At 38.2% G+C, this 23,842-nt stretch overlaps 2 protein-coding genes across 18 annotated transcripts in view; one reads left to right on the plus strand and one right to left on the minus strand.

Moving 5' to 3' along the window:
* NTNG1 (netrin G1) overlaps nucleotides 1-23,842 on the plus strand; it is a 149,124-nt gene that overhangs the window by 66,004 nt on the left and 59,278 nt on the right. The gene's annotated exons all lie outside the window — the stretch shown is intronic.
* The window catches only part of LOC146759003 (uncharacterized), a 44,199-nt gene that overhangs the window by 8,638 nt on the left and 11,719 nt on the right, over nucleotides 1-23,842 (minus strand). The window contains exons 6-11 of one of the 3 annotated variants that reach the window (XR_014932989.1): nucleotides 9,556-23,525; nucleotides 9,379-9,470; nucleotides 7,874-7,954; nucleotides 6,932-6,963; nucleotides 5,553-5,685; nucleotides 5,372-5,474 (exon numbers count right to left, since the gene is read on the minus strand). Coding sequence is in view for 1 of the 3 variants with exons in the window: in XM_085512163.1 (XP_085368289.1) it covers nucleotides 6,934-6,963; nucleotides 7,874-7,954; nucleotides 9,379-9,470; nucleotides 9,556-9,781 (429 nt within the window). In the remaining 2 variants the exon portion in view is untranslated. Of the gene's footprint in view, nucleotides 1-5,371; nucleotides 5,475-5,552; nucleotides 5,686-6,794; nucleotides 6,964-7,873; nucleotides 7,955-9,378; nucleotides 9,471-9,555; nucleotides 23,526-23,842 lie in introns of those variants that run through there. The other 2 variants (XR_014932990.1, XM_085512163.1) reach the window with 2 other exon arrangements.

The following is a 23,842-nucleotide window of genomic DNA, read 5'->3' on the forward strand; positions in this document are numbered from 1 at the left end:
TGATATCCTTACTGTGCATCTTGGATGCATATTTATTCAGAAGAAACAAATGTAACCTTCTCTATTAGCCATTCACTAAACTCTCTAATTTACACTTTTGCCTTTTTGTTTTCCTCTGTACCTTCAGAGAGTTCAAACCTTCCTTTTTATTTATTTATATATATTCTTAAGAGAAGCCAGATATCAAAACAAACAGGAAAGCTAATTTATCTTAGAGGGCTGAGGTATTTTTCCAGACACAGGAACAAGTGAAAAATAATAGAGATATTAAATGTCTAATACACTGTTTGCTGTATTTTATCATTCCTGTCTTGGGTTTACTATTTTCTCCCTCTTTTATACAAGCCTTTCAAGTTCTTAAGTATTTTCCATGATATACAAATAGATCGATACAGTCAAAATAGAATCAAATTGATGTGATGCGATCTATTGAAAAATAGATGATCTGAATTTATATGAAGTATTGCTGACACATAGAGATTCTAATGAATAAGGATTTCTGCAAGACCATAGATATAGCATGTAGTTACAATGTTCTGCATCCACACCCATACTCATACATAAAGACATTAATTGTAAGTGTAAAATTCTTAGACAAAGTTTCCTGTTTGAAGAATTCTTTTTGTAACTCTTATTAGTTATACTGTAAATTAATTGTTTTTCAGAAGTCTCTTGACCAGGCTAAATGGATCATGGGCAACTTAGGACAGTGTTTCCAACAGTTTTGTAATACTAACTCCAGCATATCAAAACAGTCAATTATGTTCTACTTCATGTGCACCCTTTCTCCTTGGGGCTCCTAATAGGTTGTATGTGCAGAGAGATCACACCACAGATCAGGATTTTAAGTTCCTTACACTCTTACACTTCAAGGAAATGTTGTTTCCCATTTGAAAACCCAGGAATGCTTCAATTAGACTACCAGTGTCTTGTCAAAGAAAGCATTTAAGAAGGGAGGGAAAAAAAAAAAAAAAAAAAGAATGTACTGCATGTAAATTAGAAACTGAAACCTTCCAAATGTAGCTGGGATACAGCAATCTTTTGAACAACTATCTACAAAAATGAAGCCTAACTGTAAAGAGAGCTTATCTGATGCTGAAGCTTGTTGTCTAAATGCAACAGTAATTCAACTTATGTGTTAACAGAATTATCTGATATATAATACTGTCTCACTAGTTTAGATCTTTAGATCTGTGTGAATTCTTATCACTCTTGTGCTAATAAGAATGGCTCTTTAGGGATTTGGGGTCCTTAACCTCAACACATAGCGAGCCTTTCTTGCTTATTCCTAATAAGTGAGCCTTGCTTATTACTAAGTATGCATGCCCTGATTATTTGGTCACAGTGAAGAGCCTCTTGCAATAGGCCATTGTCAGACAGTCTGAGGTATTTGTAGTCTCATACCAGAAACTCTACTGGCTCCCTCTGCTATGTCTTCAAACAAGCATTTTGGCCACATGCCCTGGTGTGGTGGTGGCAGGTGTGGGACCACAGAATCATGGAATGTAGGGGTTGAAAAGGGGAGGAGGCAAGAGTTACAGGCTGTTATGTGCACATTTCTTATTCAGCTGAACTTTCCAGCCCTTTCACTTTAATCTAGGATATTAACTGAAAATTAATTTATAATTTTTTTTTATTTTTTTTTCCTACAAATTTTCACGTTCTATGCTTTGAGACTTCGATAAAGCTAGGCTAAACAGGATTCCATGAGGGTGGGATACAAAGGGATGATACCTAAAAGCTTGATGCTAGCAGATACATCTTGAAACTCGTCCCTTTGTTAAAAATATAACCTGTAGTTTAAATAAAGTTAAAATCACCAATGCTTAAAATAGCACGTTCCAAAGGGAGCTTAAAATTTGTTTCATGCTGTAATTTAAAAATCAGTGCCAATGGAAAACATCTATCTTAAAGCTGCCAAATTTAATATACAAAACATTGAATGAATTAAAGACAGGAGATTTTCCTACTTAATATATGGTTCCTTTTGTCACTGCTTTGCAGTTTGGTGTAAAGTAAACCTGATGTATGTTGCATCAGAGATAAAAGCCGGTGTGTTCTTAATGGTTGCAATGAACCTGTTTTTTCATCTTCAGTTTACCTCTTTCATTGTGTGTTTATTAAGATGATGGAAAAAAAAAAAGGAAACCTGGCTGCCTGGCTGTTAGCAATTTCAGCAGCCCCATTGTGCTCATATTATTCAAGAAACCTAATAATCCACATGAACTAATTCTGACTTACTGATGGCCTGCTTCACTAAATCGGAGTGATTTTTTCTAGTGAATAATGGACGATGTAGTGTGCCAGTACCTTAATTAAAGAGAGCCTCTCTTAGTCTTGATCTCATTTTAATTTACAGGGTAATACTACAATAATATCACTAATGGAAGGTACATTAAAGGGCATCAAGTAGCATTAACTGTATTAAATTATGGCACTTGTGTTAATTAACTGCTGAAGCAAGATGGTCCTAGCAGCTAGAAAGGTCGATTAATGCATAAATAAAGTCTTCTGGGATGGGAAACCAGAAAAGAGTAGACAATTCTCTGACCTGCAGCAGAGAATCAAAGGTACCCCATGTGGTAACCTCAGGAAGGTTTCTTTCCTTTCACTGCTTGAGGAGGTGGATGTGCAGTAGGCTCTGCAGATCCCAGATACCTTGAGAAGGACAGCCCTGACAGTAAGCACACAGCTCTTTTTCACTAAAATGCTGATAATAGTTCCTTTGAAGTCAAGCAAAAGGTTCCTAGCAGATTTTGGATTTGACTGCTAAAGGTTTAACTGGATTCATTCCAAAATATTTTTTGTTCAACTTCTGTGTTGTCAATAATATGCACATTTACTATAATTTCAGACAATAGTAAATGTATATAAATATATCCCCAGTGGATATAGAATGACTGTCTAGCTAAACCGAAGAAAAATTTCATCCCACATTGTTATTTTGTGATTAGTTTTTGATCTAAGAGCCAACGGTTTCTTTTTGACACTAGAATACCCAGCCTCAATACAATGTTATTAAGCCCTTTCAAATTTATTTTTTGTATTCTTCTTGCCTTGAAGCCTCTGTATTTAAGCTACAGAGTTTTCTGGCCCGGCCACAGCTACACTTGCAGTTCTAGCAGTAATAGAAACCTCTAACTTGCAGTAGGTAATGTGAAAAATATCCTCATTTTTAACAGTTACTTGCTCTCACATTATCACTTCCAAATTTAATCCATCTCAGAACCTGACCAAATTACACTTGAGGAAGGTATACTTATTACTCTGGGGCTTGGGGTTTTTTGCCTTTTTTGTCATCCTGCCCTGTAGCCCCCTGTAACACTGGGCTGCTGGTTCTCCAACGCTCATACTGCAGAGAGCCGTGCCCCCAGTTTGGGTGCCGGGCCCTGGGCAGTTCCTCACGTGGATGGATCAATGGGATTATATATGGAGTGTTATTCTGGCATGCACTTGACAACACTGAAAGAATATCCCTCTGCGATGTACCCTAAAGCAGAACTTTGACCAATGGAAATGGGAGTGCAAAAATGTGCTTTGCTTTTATTTATAGGGAAAAGTTTTCATTAACATTCAGCTCAAAACCTGACAATCAAAGTGAAGATATGTTGGCATTAAGCTTTTAAGAGGACAGGCAAATACTATTCATTTTTCAACTATATATTTACTGTGCTGGATTACTCTTATTTTACAAGAACACTTCACAAGCAGGTTATTTTCACTAGTACTTGGAGTAATTCTAGCAATTTCTCCAATTTAATTATAAACTCATTAGAGAATAAGAGCAGAAAAAAAAACTTGTGTATTTAAGAGCATGTCAATTTATCCTTAACTCCCAAGTGCAATTAGCTTTTAAAATTTATCTACTGTACTATGTCAGTAAGGAAGATTACCCTTCTTTTTCTGTAAACAAATCTAAGATCATCAGGAACTGAAATAAGTGAATAGTTACTGTGTTTATTTTCACATTAGCAGTCTCCAGTGGTTTACCAGGGTTATAGACAGGTTTTATTTCTGACCATGTTCCAGTGTTACTAAACAATGTTTGTTTCCACCTGCCATCCTGATTACATAAGTCCTGGCAATCAGCTCAGAGTGGTTTCAGTCTTGTAGTTACTTAAAGGGGAGCAGAGCATTAGAATCTGGAAGGCTGACAAAGCCTTTAATTCTGCTACTTCCTTTTGAAGCCAGTGGAATTAAACCACCAGATTTCACACACCACCTTTCCTCATTAGCATTTGATCATCTTTTCTTTTGGCCCATTTTGCAAAACGTCAAGTATTTCAGTACTGATCTCCCTCAGCTGCCTTTCAAGGAAACCCCATATCATGCAGAATCAGTGTTTGAGGAGAGAAGCCAAGCTTTTTTGTAGTATAATTCATTTTGCCATTGAACATTAAAGAAATAGAGATGAAGCTCCTGATGAAAGAAATGAGACTTTTACTTTCTGTGTTACTTCATATGCTGTGAAGCTATCCAGAGAGCCTTTCTGAATAAATTTGGTGATTCCGATGTCTTGCAGAAACTTTCTTTCCTTTAAGCTTTTCATTTCAAAAGATTTCAATTTAATGCCTAAAGATTTTCTGGATCACATGTACAAATGATCTCCGGCACTGGGATGTCCTTTAGGTTGTATCAGTGATAATATGTACATGATCCAAGCTGGAGCAGTACAACATACTATCATGTTAAAAGTTTAAAATCTCTCTCAACTATTTCACAAGTAACAGGAACTATCCATCTGCAGAGGTTTTGTTTTGTTTTTCCATGATTGTGATCCCTTCCACCAGTACCCACATGGTGAGCTTTTCTGCAGTCAATTTTGTCTGTTTCTGTACTTAATTACATGTGTTAAGGAGATGAGTTTTCAAGGACACTCATTAAATTAACAAGTTCCTCAGAAGGTAGTAGCAGGACTTAGAATACACATATGATTTTTCTTGACACAGGTGATATTTCTCTCTCTCTACTAATCTTTTTTGTTGTAAAAAAATAAGACATCATCTGTGATTTAGGAAAATGTTTGAAACTAAGACAGTTAACATTTCTTTCTTTCCACTTCTTTTCCTTCAGTACAGCACTGTAGTAAATGTACTGTACAGAATGTGAAGCTACATATTGAAATAAAAGACCAAACCCACTACTAGTTTCAGGTGCCGTCCTGTAAATCAGTAGTGATTTCTGTGATTTCATTTACCTGTACTTAACTGATGGTTTTCAAATACAGGAGAAGTGAGAGAAAAGAAGTGAAGAAAAGGAAGGGAGGAAGAAGGAAGGAAAGAACATCAGTGACAGAAGTGGCAAGGTTGTCACAGTTTCTACTTGAAAGAAATAGGGGAAAAAGATACATAAATAATGAACAAAAACATACCTCTCCATCTTCTCATCTTCTGCCAGCCTTAGCTAATAAGGCAGGACAGTTCTGCTAATTTCAGGGGAAGTCCAGTGACACAGTAACACAGAGACAAGAAAACCTGAAAGTTAATAATAAAGGTCAAGGTCTAGTAGCCTTGTTCTTGTGAATTGTTACAGAGGGGCTGTGAGATCCCTACCTGTCATTTGCTCTAGTACCTCTCTGGGATTAGTGTGCCTCAGCAGTACCAGTGATCCATGCATGAAGGGAGTCATCATGATTCTTAAATGATCGCAGAGGGCTGTAGTGTAAATGAGTCAGCACCAAAGACCCTCAATAAAACAGATAAAACATTTTGTTAGCTGGGCTAAACAACAGAGTAAGCGTTCAGCACTACTGTAATTCCGATTTCATTGAAAATGATAACATTGTTTGTGGAAAAGCAAGGAAAGAGCTACAGAAAGAAAAAGCAATGCTATGAATTTAGCACACAGCAATACGGTCAAGAAAAAGGAGATGAAAGGTTACACTGCAGGTAGAGTTCCCAAGAGAATGTCTGGCTGCTGACGCAGGAGGAAAGCATAATGTTAGCTGCAGCCCTTTGCAGAACAGGCTGTGTCCTGGTTAGCTTTGTGGAATACGGTAAAAATGAAAGGATGGTGAGTGGCAGGATATATCATAATGACATTAGGAGGGAGCAGGACTTGACATACTCTCATGTATGAAACCATTTGAAAGCAGACTTCTAATTTCTACAGCTCACAGAGCCCTTGGAAATTTAGAATCTATCTGTTAAGTATCTGCTTCCTCACACAGCACATCATCCAAGCTTCTAGCAAGCAGCAACAGCAACTAATTCAAAGGAAATATCCCATTGGTATGATTTTTTTGTTTGAAAGACAGCCATACTCAGAAGAAACTTTTGCATTTCACAGATGATTATTTTGACCACACTGGAGTGAAGACCACTATTTTAACATAAGCCTGTAAACAAACAAAAACAATTCAATAAAAGGCTAATAATAGTTGCCTCATACTATGGATTAAAGCAGGCCTTGGGACATAGTATGGATAGTGGAACACATATGGTATATACGCACACACATATCCCAGTGCCAGAGGGCATTTTTCTAAACTTAAAGTCTTCCTTTGAACTATTTAGTCCTTCTTCTGAATTCGATGGCTTTAAAGATATCAGTAGTTGTCTGCTTATTCCTTGCAACCCTCCTGGAATTTCTTGTGATATGTCCTCAGTTGCTTTCATTTTCATCCTTGAATTCATTTCTGTCTTTATAGGAGCTATGCAGTGTCTTTGTTCTCTACCATTCAGTATTCCCACTTCCACCCTATCTAGATGTGTGTTAAGCTGTAATATGATACGATATCTGATATAGTAAGATCTATCAAATACTTTGAAATACACTTAAGAAAAAATGGCAGAGAGGCACAATGGTTTGTTATAATCTGTCCATCCTGCACAGTCACTCATAAACAGCACAACAGGAGTACCAGTATAAATGTTAATGATAGCAGCGCTGTCTTGATGATGGAGGGACACCATGGGTCATGTTTAATTACCATCAGTATTTCTGTGACGTTGCACATGAAACCTATTAACAACCAAAAAGATAAAATCTGATTACGATAATGATATATGCTTGTACATGGAGATATGCGTCTTCACACTCAACTAATTAGTTGGCACTGACTGTTTTCACTTTGCTCGGTGACATGTGGTATATAAATCATTACAATATGTTAAATGCAAATGGTTGGTAATAGGGTAACCATCTGCTCACTGTTGGAAAGTTTGCAGAGGAATATAGTATAGTAAGCTGTACTTCTAATAATGATGCTACACTCACATCCCCGAAATACCAAATATCTAAAAACAGCTGCCTCTACTAATGCCAACGTTACTAATATGTCTCTTACCCTTTTCATTCTCAGAAGTAAACTACATATTGTAAGAGGTAATTTTGTTCTTCAGTATGAACTTGACTTCAAGGCTAGAGCCTGCAACAGTAATGTGAACCACCGTTTCTCAGAGCCTGATCTTTTTCTTAGATTGTGTTTTATGCTTTTGAGCAGCCAATAAATAACCAGGCTATCCACTCTTTTTGGGACATCTTTTCCTCCACAAATATAATTAAACCTTCATCCTCCTCTAAACCCCTCCTGCCAGGCCCTTTTCCAGGGATGACATGATTTTGTACATGATAGATTGCTGGCACATTGCTGTCTGGTAATGTATTACTCTAGAGACCATCAAAGAGTGCCTTCCATCTAATAATCTACCATGCCCTGTGAGGGCTAGAGATCACCACTGCAAAGAGGGATCAATTATTTTACCACAGACATGTATTATCAGGGCCTGTCACATACTTTCTTAATGAGCATTTCTGGACACCCAAGTGACAAAGTAACGCATTGGAAAATTAGGAGCAGGACAAGAGTGAAGGACTGCCTGCCAAAGTGGAGGCTGTGCCTTCAAGCCAGAGAAGCTTCTTCTTTCCTTACCCATTCAGTCATTTGCTGGTCAGGGTCACTGTCACGGTGCTCATATGCTGGCTCCCCTGTAGTAATATATTGCATTATCGCCTATCAGAGAGATTAATATGTTCACATGCTGAATTCCCAAGACACAGCTCTCAGCATTAAAAAAGCCGATGAATTAATTCAGCTCTCCTACTGACTGAATGGAAAAGTTTGTGCTTTCATCATAGTCAGATGGCAGTGCTGCTATTGCTTTCTTTGGGCGGGAGGGGCTGCTGTCTGTTCAGGGGTTATGCCTGGCATGGCGGTGTCTGAATTAGGATCGTGCTCCTGGAGAAGCACCTGCAGGGGAAGAGGCTGCAGGAGAGCTCATTAGCCCTGCAGTTCTCAGCCCCTGGATGAATTACACAATGAGATGCTTGCTCTACAGGGTCTCAGAAATCTGCGGCTTTGTGTAGGTATGCTGTCCTGCAAAGCTATCTTGAGTTCAAAAAACACTGAGACAACTTTACGCTAACACATTTTCCTTTGTTGCCTTGCAGAAAAGAAGAGCTGTCTGAACACAAATTTGGTGACTCCATTTTGATTCACAATGAATGCTTGTCTGTTTCAAAATGGGGTGTCTGAACATTAAACATATCTATAGACAGAGCTGGTAGGATGAGTAGTACTCTATAATACCTTGTTATACAAATACAAAATTACAAAACCATGACATACCTGAAAGGCACGGTGTCAGCACTGGGAATTTGATAAGCTGGGATCCTGAATTGGATTCCAACAATGGGCACAAGTTTGAGGAAGCTCTCATTTCAAATTGCAAGCAGAGGAAAAACAGGATTCTCTCTCTTTAATTGCATTACTTTTATTGAACTGAAGCATTGCTTCAGTTCCCAGAACACTTTATATATATTTTAATTCAAGTTAGCAGAGACAGAGCCGTAGCAGGACTGTTTATTGTTTCTGACATGTTATTCATTTTCCCATTCAACTCTCTTGTGCATTAAGAATTTTTAGGTTTGGGGATGCTGTTTACCAAAGTCATTATAAATAAATTAATCTTCGTGTTTTTGACTTGGTGATACTTCTATGGAGCTTTCGTCTATAGTCCTGTTCAGAACAGCCATGCCAGTCAGGCAAACATGAACTGGACTCCACAAACCTTCTGGTAGCCCTTTGCACAGAGAAGAACATTACATTCAAGCCCTCAGTAGACAAACCTTTTAGTTTTATTTCATGTATGCTGCTAGCATTCACTGTGATACAAATCCTGGCAATCAGATGCTTTCCATCTGTTGTTTTCAGAGGAAAGGGAGGGTCATCTGAGAGATTTGAGGTTTTTTAGCCTCACATACCCCAGGCTGTATTTTTATAGCCTCATCACGTTTTAATTGGCTCTAGATCTTCTCATTATATTTATTGAACTGCGGGCCAATTTTCCCTTACTTAGAGCCAGGGTTGTAGATTTTGCCATATAAGCACAATCAGGAATTGACTTGAAAAACCATTTCAAAACATTATCATCTTACCCCCAGGCAGAGCACAGCACAGCACAGCAGTTTCTTGACCTTCGACAGGCAGGAACAGGGTGTAGAGAAGGCAGGTGGGACAGGGGACAGAGCTGCAATATGAGAAGGCGTCTGTTTTGTCAGTGACCCACTTTAGGAAACGCTTCTTCCACACCACTCCAGCTGCTCATTTCTCACCATTTTCACTTCTCTTTTTGGTGATCAGCACTCCTTCAATCATATCACACAAGGAGTCGCAGCCTATGTGGCTCAAAGGAGGCATGGAAACCTTCATCAGGAAAAGTAAAAATGAGATGCGAGGAGCAGAGGAGAGGGAGAAACATGAATGACTCAATTTACAGTGAAAAATAAACCTATTATTCTTTGTCAATGCAGAAAATTGCTTATCATTTGGAGGCTTCATTAAAGACACTGTGCTTATGGAAGCATGCCTTGTTTCCTTTGAAAACTCCTGAAATAATTCTTCCAGCAGGACAGCAAAACAGCAAGGAGCCAGTTACATTTTTAATCACTCGCGTCCCATAGGAATTGCAGTCTGCCAACAAGGGCAGCTCTTTCCCCTTTGCAACACAGGAAAAAAATTGAAAGATGGGAAGCTGTGGTTCCAGGATGGTTTCTTACAGTTATTAATGAGCTAAAGATCAAAAACCTGAGTGCTATTAACTGCTAATATTCTGCTACTGAAAATGTTTAACCCAATCCACAGCCCGTCTCCGAAAAAAAAAAAAAGAGGTTTTCATTTCACTTTTCGATTTGATTGTTTCTTTCTTCTGAATCATGAATGTGGACTGGAGAAACAGCTGGATGAAGACAAAACAGAGAAGTAAAATAATTGTCTCTTTCTCTTCCACTGTAAAAATTTTAAAAGAAAAGGAGTACTGGTACTGCACACCCAGACCAGATGGCATTAGATGGCATTATGTTACCTTCTCATCGGTTAGTCACTGCAGAGGTGACCCACAATGTGGTGGTTCTTCCCTAGATCAGTCCTTTCATGTGCATGGCGGCAATTGCTTTATTTCTGATACATACAAATACCACATTTAAAATATGATACCTTAAAAGATATCCCCGGACTTTTAGTTTTTTTGGTGTTTTTTTGTTTTGTTTTATTTTGGTGGGTTTTTTTTTTTTTGTTTGTTTTTTGTTTTTTTTTTGACAGAGCCAATATATTGAGAGATGAAATTCTGCAATCTCTCTGTTCCAGTAGTTACTTTTGGAGAACAGGACAGGCTTTGGGTCTTGTGGTCTGTACGTTTGCTTGTCTGTTAATGCTTCATAAAATATACATGCTTGAAATAGGAGATGCATCAGAGCGATACCACCAGAATGACAAAGAGTTCTAAGTCCATTCCAAACTTAGGGAAAGTCTATTAACATAGTTCATTGGTTTCCTTACTGCACGGTCCTACCCAGATTTCAACTAACATATGCACAGTTAATGTATAGCTGACATTCAGCCTGTTTGCGAATTATGGAGCGATTTATGCCCTTCCTACTCCCAGGGAAAAGGTTCTGCAATATAAAGTGTGCTGAATGTATGCTGTAAGATGAGGAAAGCTTTTGCAAATATTGCTGCAATACAAACACAATTAATAGAACATAAAGTCCAGTCTCTCCCTATCCAGGACCCACCCAGTCATTTATAACTCTTCAAATGTGTACTTTTTTATATCCTCATTTGCTTATCACATTAAAAAAAAAAACCAAAAAAACAAAAAAAAAACAAAACACAACCCGCCCCAAACAAAACAAAACAAAACAAAAGAAAAAAACAGATTTGAAATTCCAGCTGCCGTGGGGAGTAGGTGAGGCTTCATCTTGAGAGTCTTGTAGCAGCAGCCAATTGCACTTGTTCCAGCCTAGCAACTGCAAGAGCGGGTGCTAATATGACCAAGTGGTGTACCGCTGTTTTGTCAAGGTGTTACTAAGTTCTCAATCTACACAACATTTAGCTCAAGAGAAGCCTGTTACAAACTAACTTGTCTTATTAAAAACAAAATGAAACAAAACCTTACCTATCTTCAGGCTCAGTATCTGGTTGTCCAGAGATTATCATGGAAGGGTAACTCTGAAACAAAACACAAAAGTGTTTTCCATGGAAGGAAAAAAAAAAAAAGGAATTAAAATGTTGTATCTCTGAAAGAGATATTCAGCTTCTCTTACAGTGAGTTTGGACACGTGCCAGAATCTTGCTCCCTTTGTGATAGTATTTTATGGCCACTAAGTGATTTGGCTCAGTCAATTTGCTGTATATCACAACAAAAATGTATATAGAATTAAATCCACAAAGTACTGCACTTTTCCTCTCTTGAGGTTTTCTGTGCAACACAAAAGCAGAGAACAGCTTTAACAAGATCTGGGTGCCCTCATGAGTCTGGTGTCATCCTCCCCTCCTAGCTGCATAAGTCACTAGGAGGAGATAAAACAATAGATGAGGAAAGGTAGTGAGCAGTAATGGTAGTGATGGGAGGTCACGGCTGCTATGGGCACCATCCCGAATCCCAGTGGAACTGTCTCAATGCCCCTCCTTTGCAAATCTCAGTGTTGGTGACACAGAACACCAGCCCTGAAGTGTATCAGATACAAACACTCACTCCTTCATCCCCAGAAGTATTGCTTATGAACGTAGGTCTTAACAACATGGCTATTATCCTTTCTTATCCTTTCTTTTTTTTTTTTTCCTTTTTTTTTTTTTTTCTTTCATGTATTTGTGTAATTCAAAAGGTTTTGATAATTATGCTGAAGTTAATTAAGGAGATAAAACTCTGTGCAATGCAGGAGTTCTTGTTAAGGTCCTCACTGGGCTCCCTGACTTACTGCTAGTCAGGTCTTCAGGACAAATCCCTCTTCTTTTCCCTATATACCTTTCTGCCAGTATACAAATAAAACTGAGCAGTGGTCTCATGCCCATGGTCTGGGGCATTCTCCAAGACCAGAAACTGTCACTCACCATCTGAATGTGCCCCAGAGACAATCCTGCCCATGAGGCATCTTACTACATCTGTTCTTCACCATATACTTCTGTTTGACAAATGGGTGCTGGTGGACAGTACTGTGTTAATGACAACTTTATTTTCCAAATCTAGTTTCTTCCTCTGCCTACATCTGCTAGTTTTTTGTTTTTTTGTTTTGGTTTGTTTTGTTGTTTTTTCTTTCTTTTACAGTGTGTGTATATACACACACAAACATTTTACTCCCAGGTTAACTCAAATATTCTATGAGAACAGAAACCGCCCATACGTTTCCATTCAAGTTTGAGGTTGAGGAAGCCTGTGTGACATTTCAGGGAAAAGGATAAAATTTATATAAGATTTTAAAAGCTGCATTAGTCAAGATGGAAATGCAAAGGTTTGTTCCTCAGTATAAACATATACTGATTGTTTTTGTCAGCAGTATTTCTCAAATGCTTCCCCCTGTGATGGGCTTACATTATTCATAACTTACAATCTATTCCTTAAATTTTTAGTTCTAACAGTTTCTTGGTGGAGGTCGCAGAATATGAAGTATTGATTTGAAATATTTGAAATATAAATGAAGCTGTTCAGTTCTTCTATTACATGAAATGTCATAGTCACAGAATCACAGAATCTTAGGGGTTAGAGGGGACCTCTGGAAATCACCTGATCCAATCTCATGCTAAAACAGATTCCCTAGGGTAGCTTGCGCAGGAAAGCATCCCAGATGGTCTTGAATATCTCCAGAGAAGGAGACTTCACAACCTCTCTGGGCAGCCTGTTTAACTTGGCTAAGCTGTACTGTTACACTAACAGGGCTAGAGATATGGTGACCCAATACTTCCTTTTTTTTTGTATCTGAAGTGCCTATGAGAAGCTAAGTTGCTTTTGGCGTACTTCAACACACATACACAAACCACTCAATTCTCATCTAATTCTTTTCAGCAGCAGAAATAATAGGTATTTTTTAAGTATAAATTATTTTCAAGAGGAATGTCTGTTAGGGACGAATACAAATATTTTCGGAATTCAAGTTACGTTAGTAACAATTTTTACTAACTTATTTTAATCCTCAAAAAAGGCAAAAAATTTAGCTTTGGAAATAGTTTGTTCAAAAAATTATCAAAAATGTCATTTTAAACCTGAAAATAAAATCACACATTTCCTTTCATTTGATGCAAATGATTTTTTCCCCCATTTTTTATTTTTTTCAGTTCAGCCAGTGAGCTGAAAAATCAATTGTTCTCACAGCTCAACTGGCAAATAATTCTTACCATAATAATTCCAGAAGGAATTATACTGTGACAAGAAGTTTATATTGTATGGAATTTGAAACTTCGAAAATGGAAGCCAGCATGATAAAGAAGGAGAAATGTTACGTTCAGTTTTGTCACTTTTTTTTTTCAAATTATGACTTCCAATCAAGATGAAAATAAGAAAGAAAAAAAAAAAAAGAGGGAGAGAGAGAGAGAGAAAAAAAAAAAAGAAGAGAGAGAGAGAGAATGGAAATAGTTTTCAATATGTTAAAGTGGATTTGGAGTGTCTACTTTGATGATAATAAGAAAAGTCCACTTCCCAGTTATTGCAGATGGAGCTGTGAGTACTAAGCGTGTTGAAAACCAACCCTGATGTAACTCAAGAAAACATGAGAACAAAGCCACTTTTGAAATACTTAGTCAGATTCATTTGCTCTGAACAGTTAGTTTTACAGCTTGTTGTCTTGCTAGTTTACTCATGAATAGCTCAGAATATACTCCAGAAAGGAACATAGATGCTTAGAAAAAGAAGAGGTTTTTGAAAAGAATATCGGTGCTTTATCATTCACCCCAAAGTTCAGCAAAATGATTTTTCAGAAAGAGATTAATTAACCCACCTGTGTAGTAAGTCTTTTCTTATCCTTACCCTTTATGAGAAGCATCAAAGTGGGTTTCCATCTGACTACATCAAGAACAAAGCTGGGGTGATGCAGCTCTTGCGTGGGGTGTGCCAGATGCTTTTCTCTTTCTGGCAACATATAGTAATGGCAGCACTGCAGAGGGAGGGATACAGTTCAGAGTCCTTAAACTCAACCAACGCTTAGCAGTAAGATCAAGGAAAACAAGCAGAACAGCAAAACCTTGGGGTAGTACCTCCAATTTCACCTGCGTCAAATGGGCTCTTCAGAGTGGTTCCAGTAATGATTCTTAGGCAGTGGTTTCTGTACAAGTGAGGAATCGGGTATTAACCTGAAAAGAGGAACAACAGAATCAAGTGTTAGTTTTAAGCTAGGCTGTGTATTTATGATGCAAAACTAGATTCCGTATTTATCATTTACAAATATCTACCAAGTCAAATGCTGAAGGAGTCATGTCAGGATTGTCAGGATTCTCAAAGCAGAACAAAATGAATTCCACTTCTGCTAAGCAGAGGCCTAGCAGGGAAAAGGCTGGGGGAGAATGTTCCTCACAAAAGCCTGGCATCAAGAGCTGCAGAATGGCCTTTCCTGTTACTAACCTTGGTAGGAACAGGTCAGAGCTATTCATTGCTCTCACAGAGGTCTCTCTTCTTCCAGAGAGACCTGGCACTCAATAGGACTTGAGTGTGGCAGGCCCTAAACAAACCACCTGCCCCTCCTGTGTCCTTGCATGTAAGGCTGCCAGAGCGCCACTAGCCTTTGCTCCATGCAGGGTATACCCAGCTGGGATGGTGGCATTTGGCATCAGCATGATGCTGTGCTCCACTCATGAGGATCACTCCCCTGGGGCCCATACCCATTGCCCCTCCCAGGCACGCTGCTTACAGCACCACAGGCATGTTTGTCTCCCTCAGAGGCAACCCGTTGCAGCCCATCCATCTCTTTTCCATATATAGAATTCTGCAGCACTAACTACTGAGGGCACATTCAAACCTTTAAATGAGTTCATAGGAGGTCTCTTAAACAGAAATGCTTTAAAATCTTTTGAAAAGAGCAACAGATGTCCTGCTTCACAGAACTGGTTTCCCTGGTGTGGCATTCTGTGCACACCACAGATATTTTTATGCTGCTTTTCTCTATTATAGTCCTCAAAAAGTTACAGCAATCAGTATGAAATTAACCTTGCTTGTTTCTCATGTAGCAGAAATGCTGCTGCTTTCTGACAATGGCTTGTGAAAACACTTTATTTCCTACTGTGACACAATAGGTGCTGCATCATGAGTCTTTTCTTACGCTTAAGAAAGTAAAGGTATTTCTGCCACTCACATGTCTGTCCAGCATTAATTGTTGCCAGAAATTTGTAACAGCTCACTTAGCATAATTCTGCTCAAGAGTGGAAAGGGTTTTTCCCCCACTGCAGAGAGTTAGGAAACATTTTTGAATGATATTGTAAGCATGCCCTCCTGGACAGTAATTTAATGTCCACAGTTTTAGACCTCCCACACAACAAGTTGTTCCTTTTCAGAAATGCAATGGGGAAAAAAAAAACAACCCTTTAGGGTACCAGCTGGCAGCTGATCCTGTGAAATCCTACTTCCAAATAAAGACAGGAAGCCTGGTGCAATTGCTAGCAACCTAAAGCAGCTTTCTTGGGATTGCTGCTAAGCAAATGGAAGACCAGTATTAATTAAATTAAAATGGAAAAAAAAAAAAACCAAAAAAAAAAAAAACCAAAAAAAAAAGGTCTATATATGAAGTATAAATCAGTGATATGCAATGCAATTTAGTACCTTCAAACGTAATGTGCAGATCTGTATCAAAATAAAAGGAAAAATAAGAGAAACTGTGAAACTGTAACTCCTAAAGACTCTTAACTTTTGCTGAATTTGTTACGCTACAAAACTCTGTAGTGCTACATTGCCATGCCTTTCATCTGAGGCTTTTCCATCATATTTGTGACTGTCTAGCAGGTTATGGTACAGACCTGTTTGTTATACATAACTCAATACAGAATAACAGAGCAGCAAGAATTCTTACAGCCTAGTGCTCAAGTTCTGCTGGGTGGTTGTAGTGCTTAACATTTTTTCACCATTGGACTGACAGTGACACAGTACTGGCAAGCAAGGTACTACCAAAACAATCATAGAATCATTGAAACAGAATCACCAAGGTTGGTAAAGACCTAAAAGATCATCCAGTCCAACCGTTCACCTATTACCAATAGCTCCCACTAAACCATGTCCCTCAACACAACATCCAATCGCTCCTTGAACACCCCCAGGGTCGGTGACTCCACCACCTCCCTGGGCAGTCCATTCCAGTGCCTGACCACCGCTTCTGAGAAGTAATATTTCCTAACGTCCAGCCTGAATCTCCCCTGCCACAGCTTGAAACCAATCCCTCTAGTCCAATCACTAGCATTATTGGTGCTGCCAACTGATCAATGGTTCTGAGCTGGCAGCACTAGAAGAAACTGTCATTATTAATGTTCACCTTAGAGAGATTTTGCTTCCTCTTCCAGAGAGACATGACTAGCCTCAGCTTTAGTTTCCTGAGGTAGGTAATAAAATCTTTCTCTTTCTGTGATTAAACATTACAGCAAAATAGGTGCAAAGAAAAAAAATCCATAAAATACTATCATCTTACCTTTTCAACAGTTGTGGCCCTAAAGGGAGATCATACCTGGACTTCTCATATTCCATTGACTCCCACTTTTTATTCCACACTCAGTTGTGATTATTGTGAACTCAATTCTAAAACTATAGTGAGTGTAGAATAATATGAATGAAATGTGGAAACAAATTAGGCCACATTTCAGACAACATGAACATAATTTCATTGATTGTTATGGAGCCAGATGGACTTACATCGGCTTAGAATCTGTGTTCATGGGTAAAATTATTTGTAGAACACACTGCTGGCAAACTCTTGCAGATCTTCTAGCTGCTCTATTGACATATTTCCTTGAAAACTAATAGCTGTGAAGAAAAGGGGAAAAAACTGAGCATTTGGAAAGGTGAAGGAAATCAGTTCTCTGTAGCAGCAAAAGACAGCTCTCTTTTCCAGGCAGATTTGTTTCAGCTTTAACACTTGAGATAGTTTAATGAGTGGCTTTATACAGACGCAGACATAGGGATATCACTGCTGTTATCCTGCTGATGGCAAATGTTCCTACTGTGTTCACATCAACATCCTCAAACACATTTATGGGTACTCAGCTTTAGTAAGGTATTTGGTTGGGATACATTAAATAGTATCCCCCTTCCTTTTCTGAATTGAACTGCTTTCTGAAATGTCAAATTTTATTTATGCAGTGGTTTTCAAGAGAATATGAAACATGAATTAGAAAAAATGTTCAGCCATTCAGCTAGCTAGGTGTATCTAATGTTAAATATTGGTAATTCTAGCACGGTAGACTGAAATAACTTGGAATTAACTGTTCTTTTCTTTTGGGTACAAGCATTGTTGAATTATCTTTACACCATGGACTTACAAGTCAGAAGTAATGGAACATTTTTGATCTATTCATCTTCAGGTTTTTCATCTAGAATCAGAAGCTTTGTGTGCTTAACTGCTTAGGTGTTTTTAAGACATTTAATAGATTATATTCAACTTTCTGTTTGAGTTCTGAGCATTGCTGATTTAGCCTGTAAATATTTTTAGTTAGTTTTCAACTGCCTCTTTTCATTTTGAAGGATGCCATCTAGCAAACTAATGCATTTCAGAAACATTTACAATTTATTTGGTGAAATGAGGTTAAATATGATACGAATTCCTTCTGTAATCTGCAGCTTCTCTCTATGAGGAGCGATGAACAGGGAGAGGTCTGTATTTGTTTTGATTACTTTTTTTTTCTTTTTTAATCAAGAAAAGATTTTTCTGACATGGATGAAAATTAACAGTGAAATCTTTAAGAAAATCTTTTCAGTGAGTGTTTTACCATCATAGAAACAGAAGGCTTCAGCCTTTGAATCTTTGTAATTTGCTGTTTATGTTTTAACTTAATAATTGAACTGGTCAGCTGCTGAAACAGCACTTTTTTTTTTTTTCTTTCCATTTTCCCATGATAACATCACATAAAGCAAAATCTATTGGATTGTGGTTTCATGAAAGAAGAAAAAAGGACTCTGAGGCCAACACTTTGTATGCTGAATGTAATGCCAGACATAAACCTCTGACAGCAGAGAAATAAAAGAAAATGGCAGTATATTGCCAAAGAACTATCTTATTTATAAAATAAAAATACTCTAGGGAAAAAGCAAATGACAAAGGCAGGGTTTTCATTGCAAGCCTCACTGCTATGTAAAATCGGTTCAACATACTAGTGTATTAAAACATAATATGAGCTCTTTACGCCATCAGAAAATCACATTTTTGATGCTTTAAAGGTACTATTCAGCATGACATTAGGGGCTTTTATTGTGTGCACTTCAGGTCTCTGCATAAGAATCACCTTTTCAAATCTATAAATTAAAAATGCACTCGATAGTATAATCTGCTATTCATAGTCCCAAAGAAATACCAATTCTGATTTTGTTTCATTGCAGTTTTGTTTTTTTGCAAGATCACTTTGCTTTATAATGATAGCGCACTCCAAAAACCGATGACCAGAGAATGTTATGTGGAAAATTATATGACTCTGTCAACCATAAATCTCAAATATTTTTTGAAAGCCAGTATGCTCCCTTAACCAATCATCCTGACTGAGTGAATGGTCTATGAAAGAAATGAAAATATTTTTTCAGTAAGTGCAACTAACATTTCTGTAGCTTCCATCTTGTGTACTTACCATGGCCCTAAACAAAGTCCCTGTGTTCTATGTAATCTGAGTTAGGAAGAAGATTGTACCAAAGCCAATCAGTTGACTCATGTTTTGGCAGCAGGCCTCTTTTTCTAGCAGTAAAAATCCTAGGATTTCGAGGTTAGAGAACTAGTTCTTTCACAAATATATTTGTAACGATAGCAAAAAATATACTGTCTTTGATTCTAAGATTATTATAAGCAGCTAGAGAACGCACACACAAAAAAGGAGAGCCCTGGGGCTGCAGAGCAGAGCCAGCAGCCGTCCTACCGCAGCTTCCTCAGGCAGGCAGGGTGCAGCTCCCATACAGCATCCTCTGTTACAGGCTGAGGTGGGGATTGAACTGTAGTGAGTGTGTAGTTCTGGTTCCTACTGATTGGCATTCAGCTTGGTGGTAGTACCCATTTAAATAATCAGAACTTACAGAAACATTTGCTAGTGTGTGAATGCAATAAATACATTAATAGTTAAGTGCAGCATTTGTGTGCTCTTACTGTTGGGCTGGCTCAGTGCAAACAGTGAGCAACTGCAGGCCCTGCACGTTTTATGTTTTGTCTGAGCCTTAGAAAGTCCTTTCTCCTATGGGAAGGGGAATTATGCTGCTCTTTTGGACTTTGTTTTCTTTTTTAATTTCAGGCTCTCCAAGTGCTTGGAAGTAGGCCACTGAGAAAGCAAGGCAAACATGCTTTCTGAGTCTGGGTTTTGCTGTTCCCCACTAGATATATTAAACTCATCTGAGGAAGAATAAGAAGCTATTTTCCCCAATTTTCCATACTGCCTGTGGGAATCTAATTCAATTTCCTCCCAAATTTAGCAATGAAAATAGCAAAGAATAAAGTTGAAGAGGCTTCTATATATCTCTGGATTCTAAAGTACTAAGGTGCTGTAGGATTACTGAGCACAGGTTAAACTTCTTTTCCAGCCACAAAGCTACTTACAGATTTAAGAAGCTTAAAAACCTGATCCAACATTAGTCCTTGCTTTGCAAATGAAAGAATAGTATATATACCTATACAAAGTTATTTTTGTTATCACTGATTTTTTGTATTCATTAATATTGCTGTTGCCCCATTCCACAAAGGAATCTTATTTGCAGCAGAAGATTATAAAGTATTAGAAAAACCCAGGGAAAGAGACATGGAAAAAATCTTTTGACCAAAAGCTTCTCCAAAAATAAACAAATGAAAGAAAGGATCCACATTTCATTGCTCTCACTAAAGCATCTACATTTTAGCAGCAGACTATAAGGATTTTATTCATAACTTCCAGAAAAAAAAAGAAAAAAGAAAAAAAAGTAGTTCTTTTTTGGGGCTTCTATTCTGTTCAGCAGTGTGGACTTGACGTATTCATATAGCTCAAAAAAAAAACCAAAAAAAAAAAAAACCAAAAAAAAAAAACTAAACAGAATAAAAACCAGAATTGACTTTTCTGCTTCGCATGACCTGGAACATTTGTTCAGCAGACATATTTGCAGCCAACCACCCAGGCCATTTTCTGATTGCCAACTGTCCTTACTTGTTTCAACCCTTTTAGCTCAGAACTTCCACAGAGGGCTGGTCCCTGCGGGGAGAACTGGTAGCCTAGATTGCAGTAATTATCTGTTACCTCTTTTATGTGTGTTCCCTCTGTCTATTCCTCCATCCTCACTGAAATAAATTGGCCAGCAATCATTGTATTTCTTCACAATAGTCCCCTTTATCCTTGTTTTCATCACCACAAAATCTGCTTCAATAGTAAAGCTGTGAAGACTTCTGTTAAGCTTTGGAAGTTAGGATACAGACTGGCAAGCTTTACTTTTTTTCTTTGACATGACATGGAAGAATTCTATGATGTAATTAATAAAAACACTCAATAGACACATTAAATTTCTGAGACTGAGCCTCTAGGAAAACATGTTCCACTTATTACAAGACATTTAAAGGGACTTATGTTTTTTTCCCGCTGCTTACATTGTACATTCAACAGTACAAGAATTTTGGCACTTATCTGTATGGTTTTGCATGTTATGACAAGTATGTCTCATCAAATGACAAGGAAAATATAAAGTAAAAACAGTCTAAATATAAATCGTTAAAATAAATAAATAAATAGTTAAGATTCAATGTTGTTTTTATCTCAAGTATTTCATGACACGTTTTTAAGATGTTTCAGTTTTAACTATCTTTCTACTTTCATGGTCGCCTTCTATTTCATGGCTGAAGTATCACTTAAAATGTATTTAGAACAGGGAATTTCCATCTTTGTCTATATATTAGGAAATTGGATCTCCTGGTGAAGCTACCTCAAGGTCGTTAGTAATCTTGAGAGGGATGGCATAGACAGCAATGTTAACAGCTCTGGTGTCACATCCACCTCAGCCAGGTCCTTTCGGACAGCTGTGACAAGGTGCTGGGAGCAGTTGCTAGCACTGGGGAGATGATTAAGGGGAATTGCTAACAGTGTCTCCAAATTTCCCACTGCGTGCAATATCTCCCAGCAGTGAAACCGTGTAGGGACAGCACTTCACGTTGTGCATGCACCACCCTGCGTGGGCAGCACTATGACAAGCAAATCTTGGGCAAGCTCTCCTGTGGGTGCAGAGCTACAGCACGTGGAAATGGAGGGTCCATGCAGGAGGCTTGCAAGTTGATTTTAAGATGATTTTATAAACTTTGGCTATGACCTAGAATGATCCAAAAATGTATCTAAGTGAGGAACATATGGCTAGCTGTAAAAAATGTATCAAAGAGCATATCTTGTCTTTCTCATGAATGATCCCTTCAACAATACCCTCAAGTGACCCCAGTCTGTTGGTTGGCACTCACATGCAAGTGAATCAGCACGGTATTACCAATTACTTTAGTGATATTTACAGCATTTTAATGTCACTTGTCTATATGTAAATAGAATCTGTGAGGAATGCAGCGCGCCCAGGGCTCCTTCTCCCACTAAAACAGAACTGTTCCTTGAACAAGCCAGAATGCTTCCTACACCTTATATAACTGCCAAAAATATCACCTAAATTGCTCTATGACAAAATAATGAGTCTGTCAAAGATGAGTGGTCAGAACAACAAATTTGTTCTCCTACACAATTAGGGTTTATAGCATTGGACAGCAATATCAATCTCCAACAATTCAGAACTGGATTTGCACATTGTAAGGAAATATGTTCTGTGTGCTGTAACCAGGCTGCTGAGCAGGAAATGTCCCTGCAGGTTGAACTGAAAAACAGGAAACCCCTGACCACAAAAACACTGGGAGAGAGATTTCCAAATGGAGACAAATGTAGTGCAGACTCAGTGTTGAAATTCTCAAGCTCAACAATAAGCAATATCACTTGTAATTAGCATGATTTCTGAGAATAACACTTGGCCCTTTTGTGCTGCTTTGCCCCTAGACTGTTTGCCTGTTCAGTGCAAAGGCTGCTACATGCATCCTCTTACACTTGCCATACCTTAACCCGTATTCCAACACAAATTCAAACCTGCTTGATTTGCCAAGCATCTGCTACCCACCCACTAATACCCAGTCATTACATTTCTGGGCATGTGTACATCTTACCTTTTGAAGCACTTGACGTTTTTTCTGGATTTCAAGAAACCATGTAGGCATAAAATGCTGTTATCTGGTACTTGCACAATTCACATAGTATGGATGGAGTTTTAGTTTTTCATAACTTATCCGTTCTTGCGCATGTAGGCAACTTGAACAAGGTCTTCCAACAGAAACATCTGCAAGGGTTACATGAAATTTTGGGTTTAGTATGCTTTGTATTCAAAACTAATTAAGCCTTTTGTTACTACTTTAATTCAAAGCAGGAGCAAGTAAGAACTGCCTTTCAAAGGAAGGGTTTAAAGAAATAGCAAGTAATACCTAGAACTTTCAGTAGTAATTTATCATCATAGTTGTTACTTTGCCATATAAGGTAATAAAATATTTCCTTGCCTCTGAAGAAAAAACAAACAAACAAACAAACAAAAACAAAAAACAAGAAAGGTAAGATTCTTTAGGAAAAAAAAAAGGAGACAGATGAAGGCCTCTGAACTCGGGTAATATGTCCTCCATGGCCAGCTGATTTCTTCATCCCTTCCTGTGATCTGTTGGAGCCCTGTTTGCCTGCCACATCAGTGTTACTCTTCTGATTCAGTTACCTGAAATAGCTGAACTCCAGGCTCTGTTTTGTTTTGAACTTATAACCCAGTGTATCTCATCATAAAGGGTGTTTTTCCTCATATTCTATCTGGGTGTTACTTTTACACAGATGATCTCTCCTCAACAACCTTAACAATTTCTATTTCCCTTACTGCTTATTCCCAAACAAAGGCAGTTTTTTATTATATTCTAGTCATCTCCCCTCGCTCTATGTATATTTACCGTTTTCATCCACCCTGGAAGTCTGTCCCTCAGGCACAAAAGGCATTCTTCTCCTTCTGCACTGCACTCCCTGTGAATTGTCCTTACACACCTCTGATGAGGTCCCTGGGACAGATTGGCCATTTCCTAGCACAGCCTTCCTGAAAATAAATAAGTAAATAGATCAGTAAAAACATCTCTCCATATACAGCACAGAATTTGATATTAGTATGTTATCCCCATGGTACCTTCCAAAAGTACGCCCTGTTTGCTTTTCACAGTTGCTATTGGTCTTATTCAGTTTTAGCGCTGCCTGCACATGACTCTCATTCAGGATTCAGCTGTGAACATGCTGTAGAAGTCGTGATTAATCTCTAAGGTCTGTGAAGTGACATCAGCAAAAATTAATGCAAGTGAGTTGAGAATCAGAGCCAGTGTGGGTCAGTCCCCTGAACGGCATTTTTTGTGCTTATGCTCC

The sequence above is a fragment of the Coturnix japonica genome, chromosome 11 (assembly GCF_054131305.1).
Source record: "Coturnix japonica strain WE chromosome 11, WE-NBRP24, whole genome shotgun sequence".
Classification (NCBI taxonomy): Eukaryota; Metazoa; Chordata; class Aves; order Galliformes; family Phasianidae; genus Coturnix; species Coturnix japonica.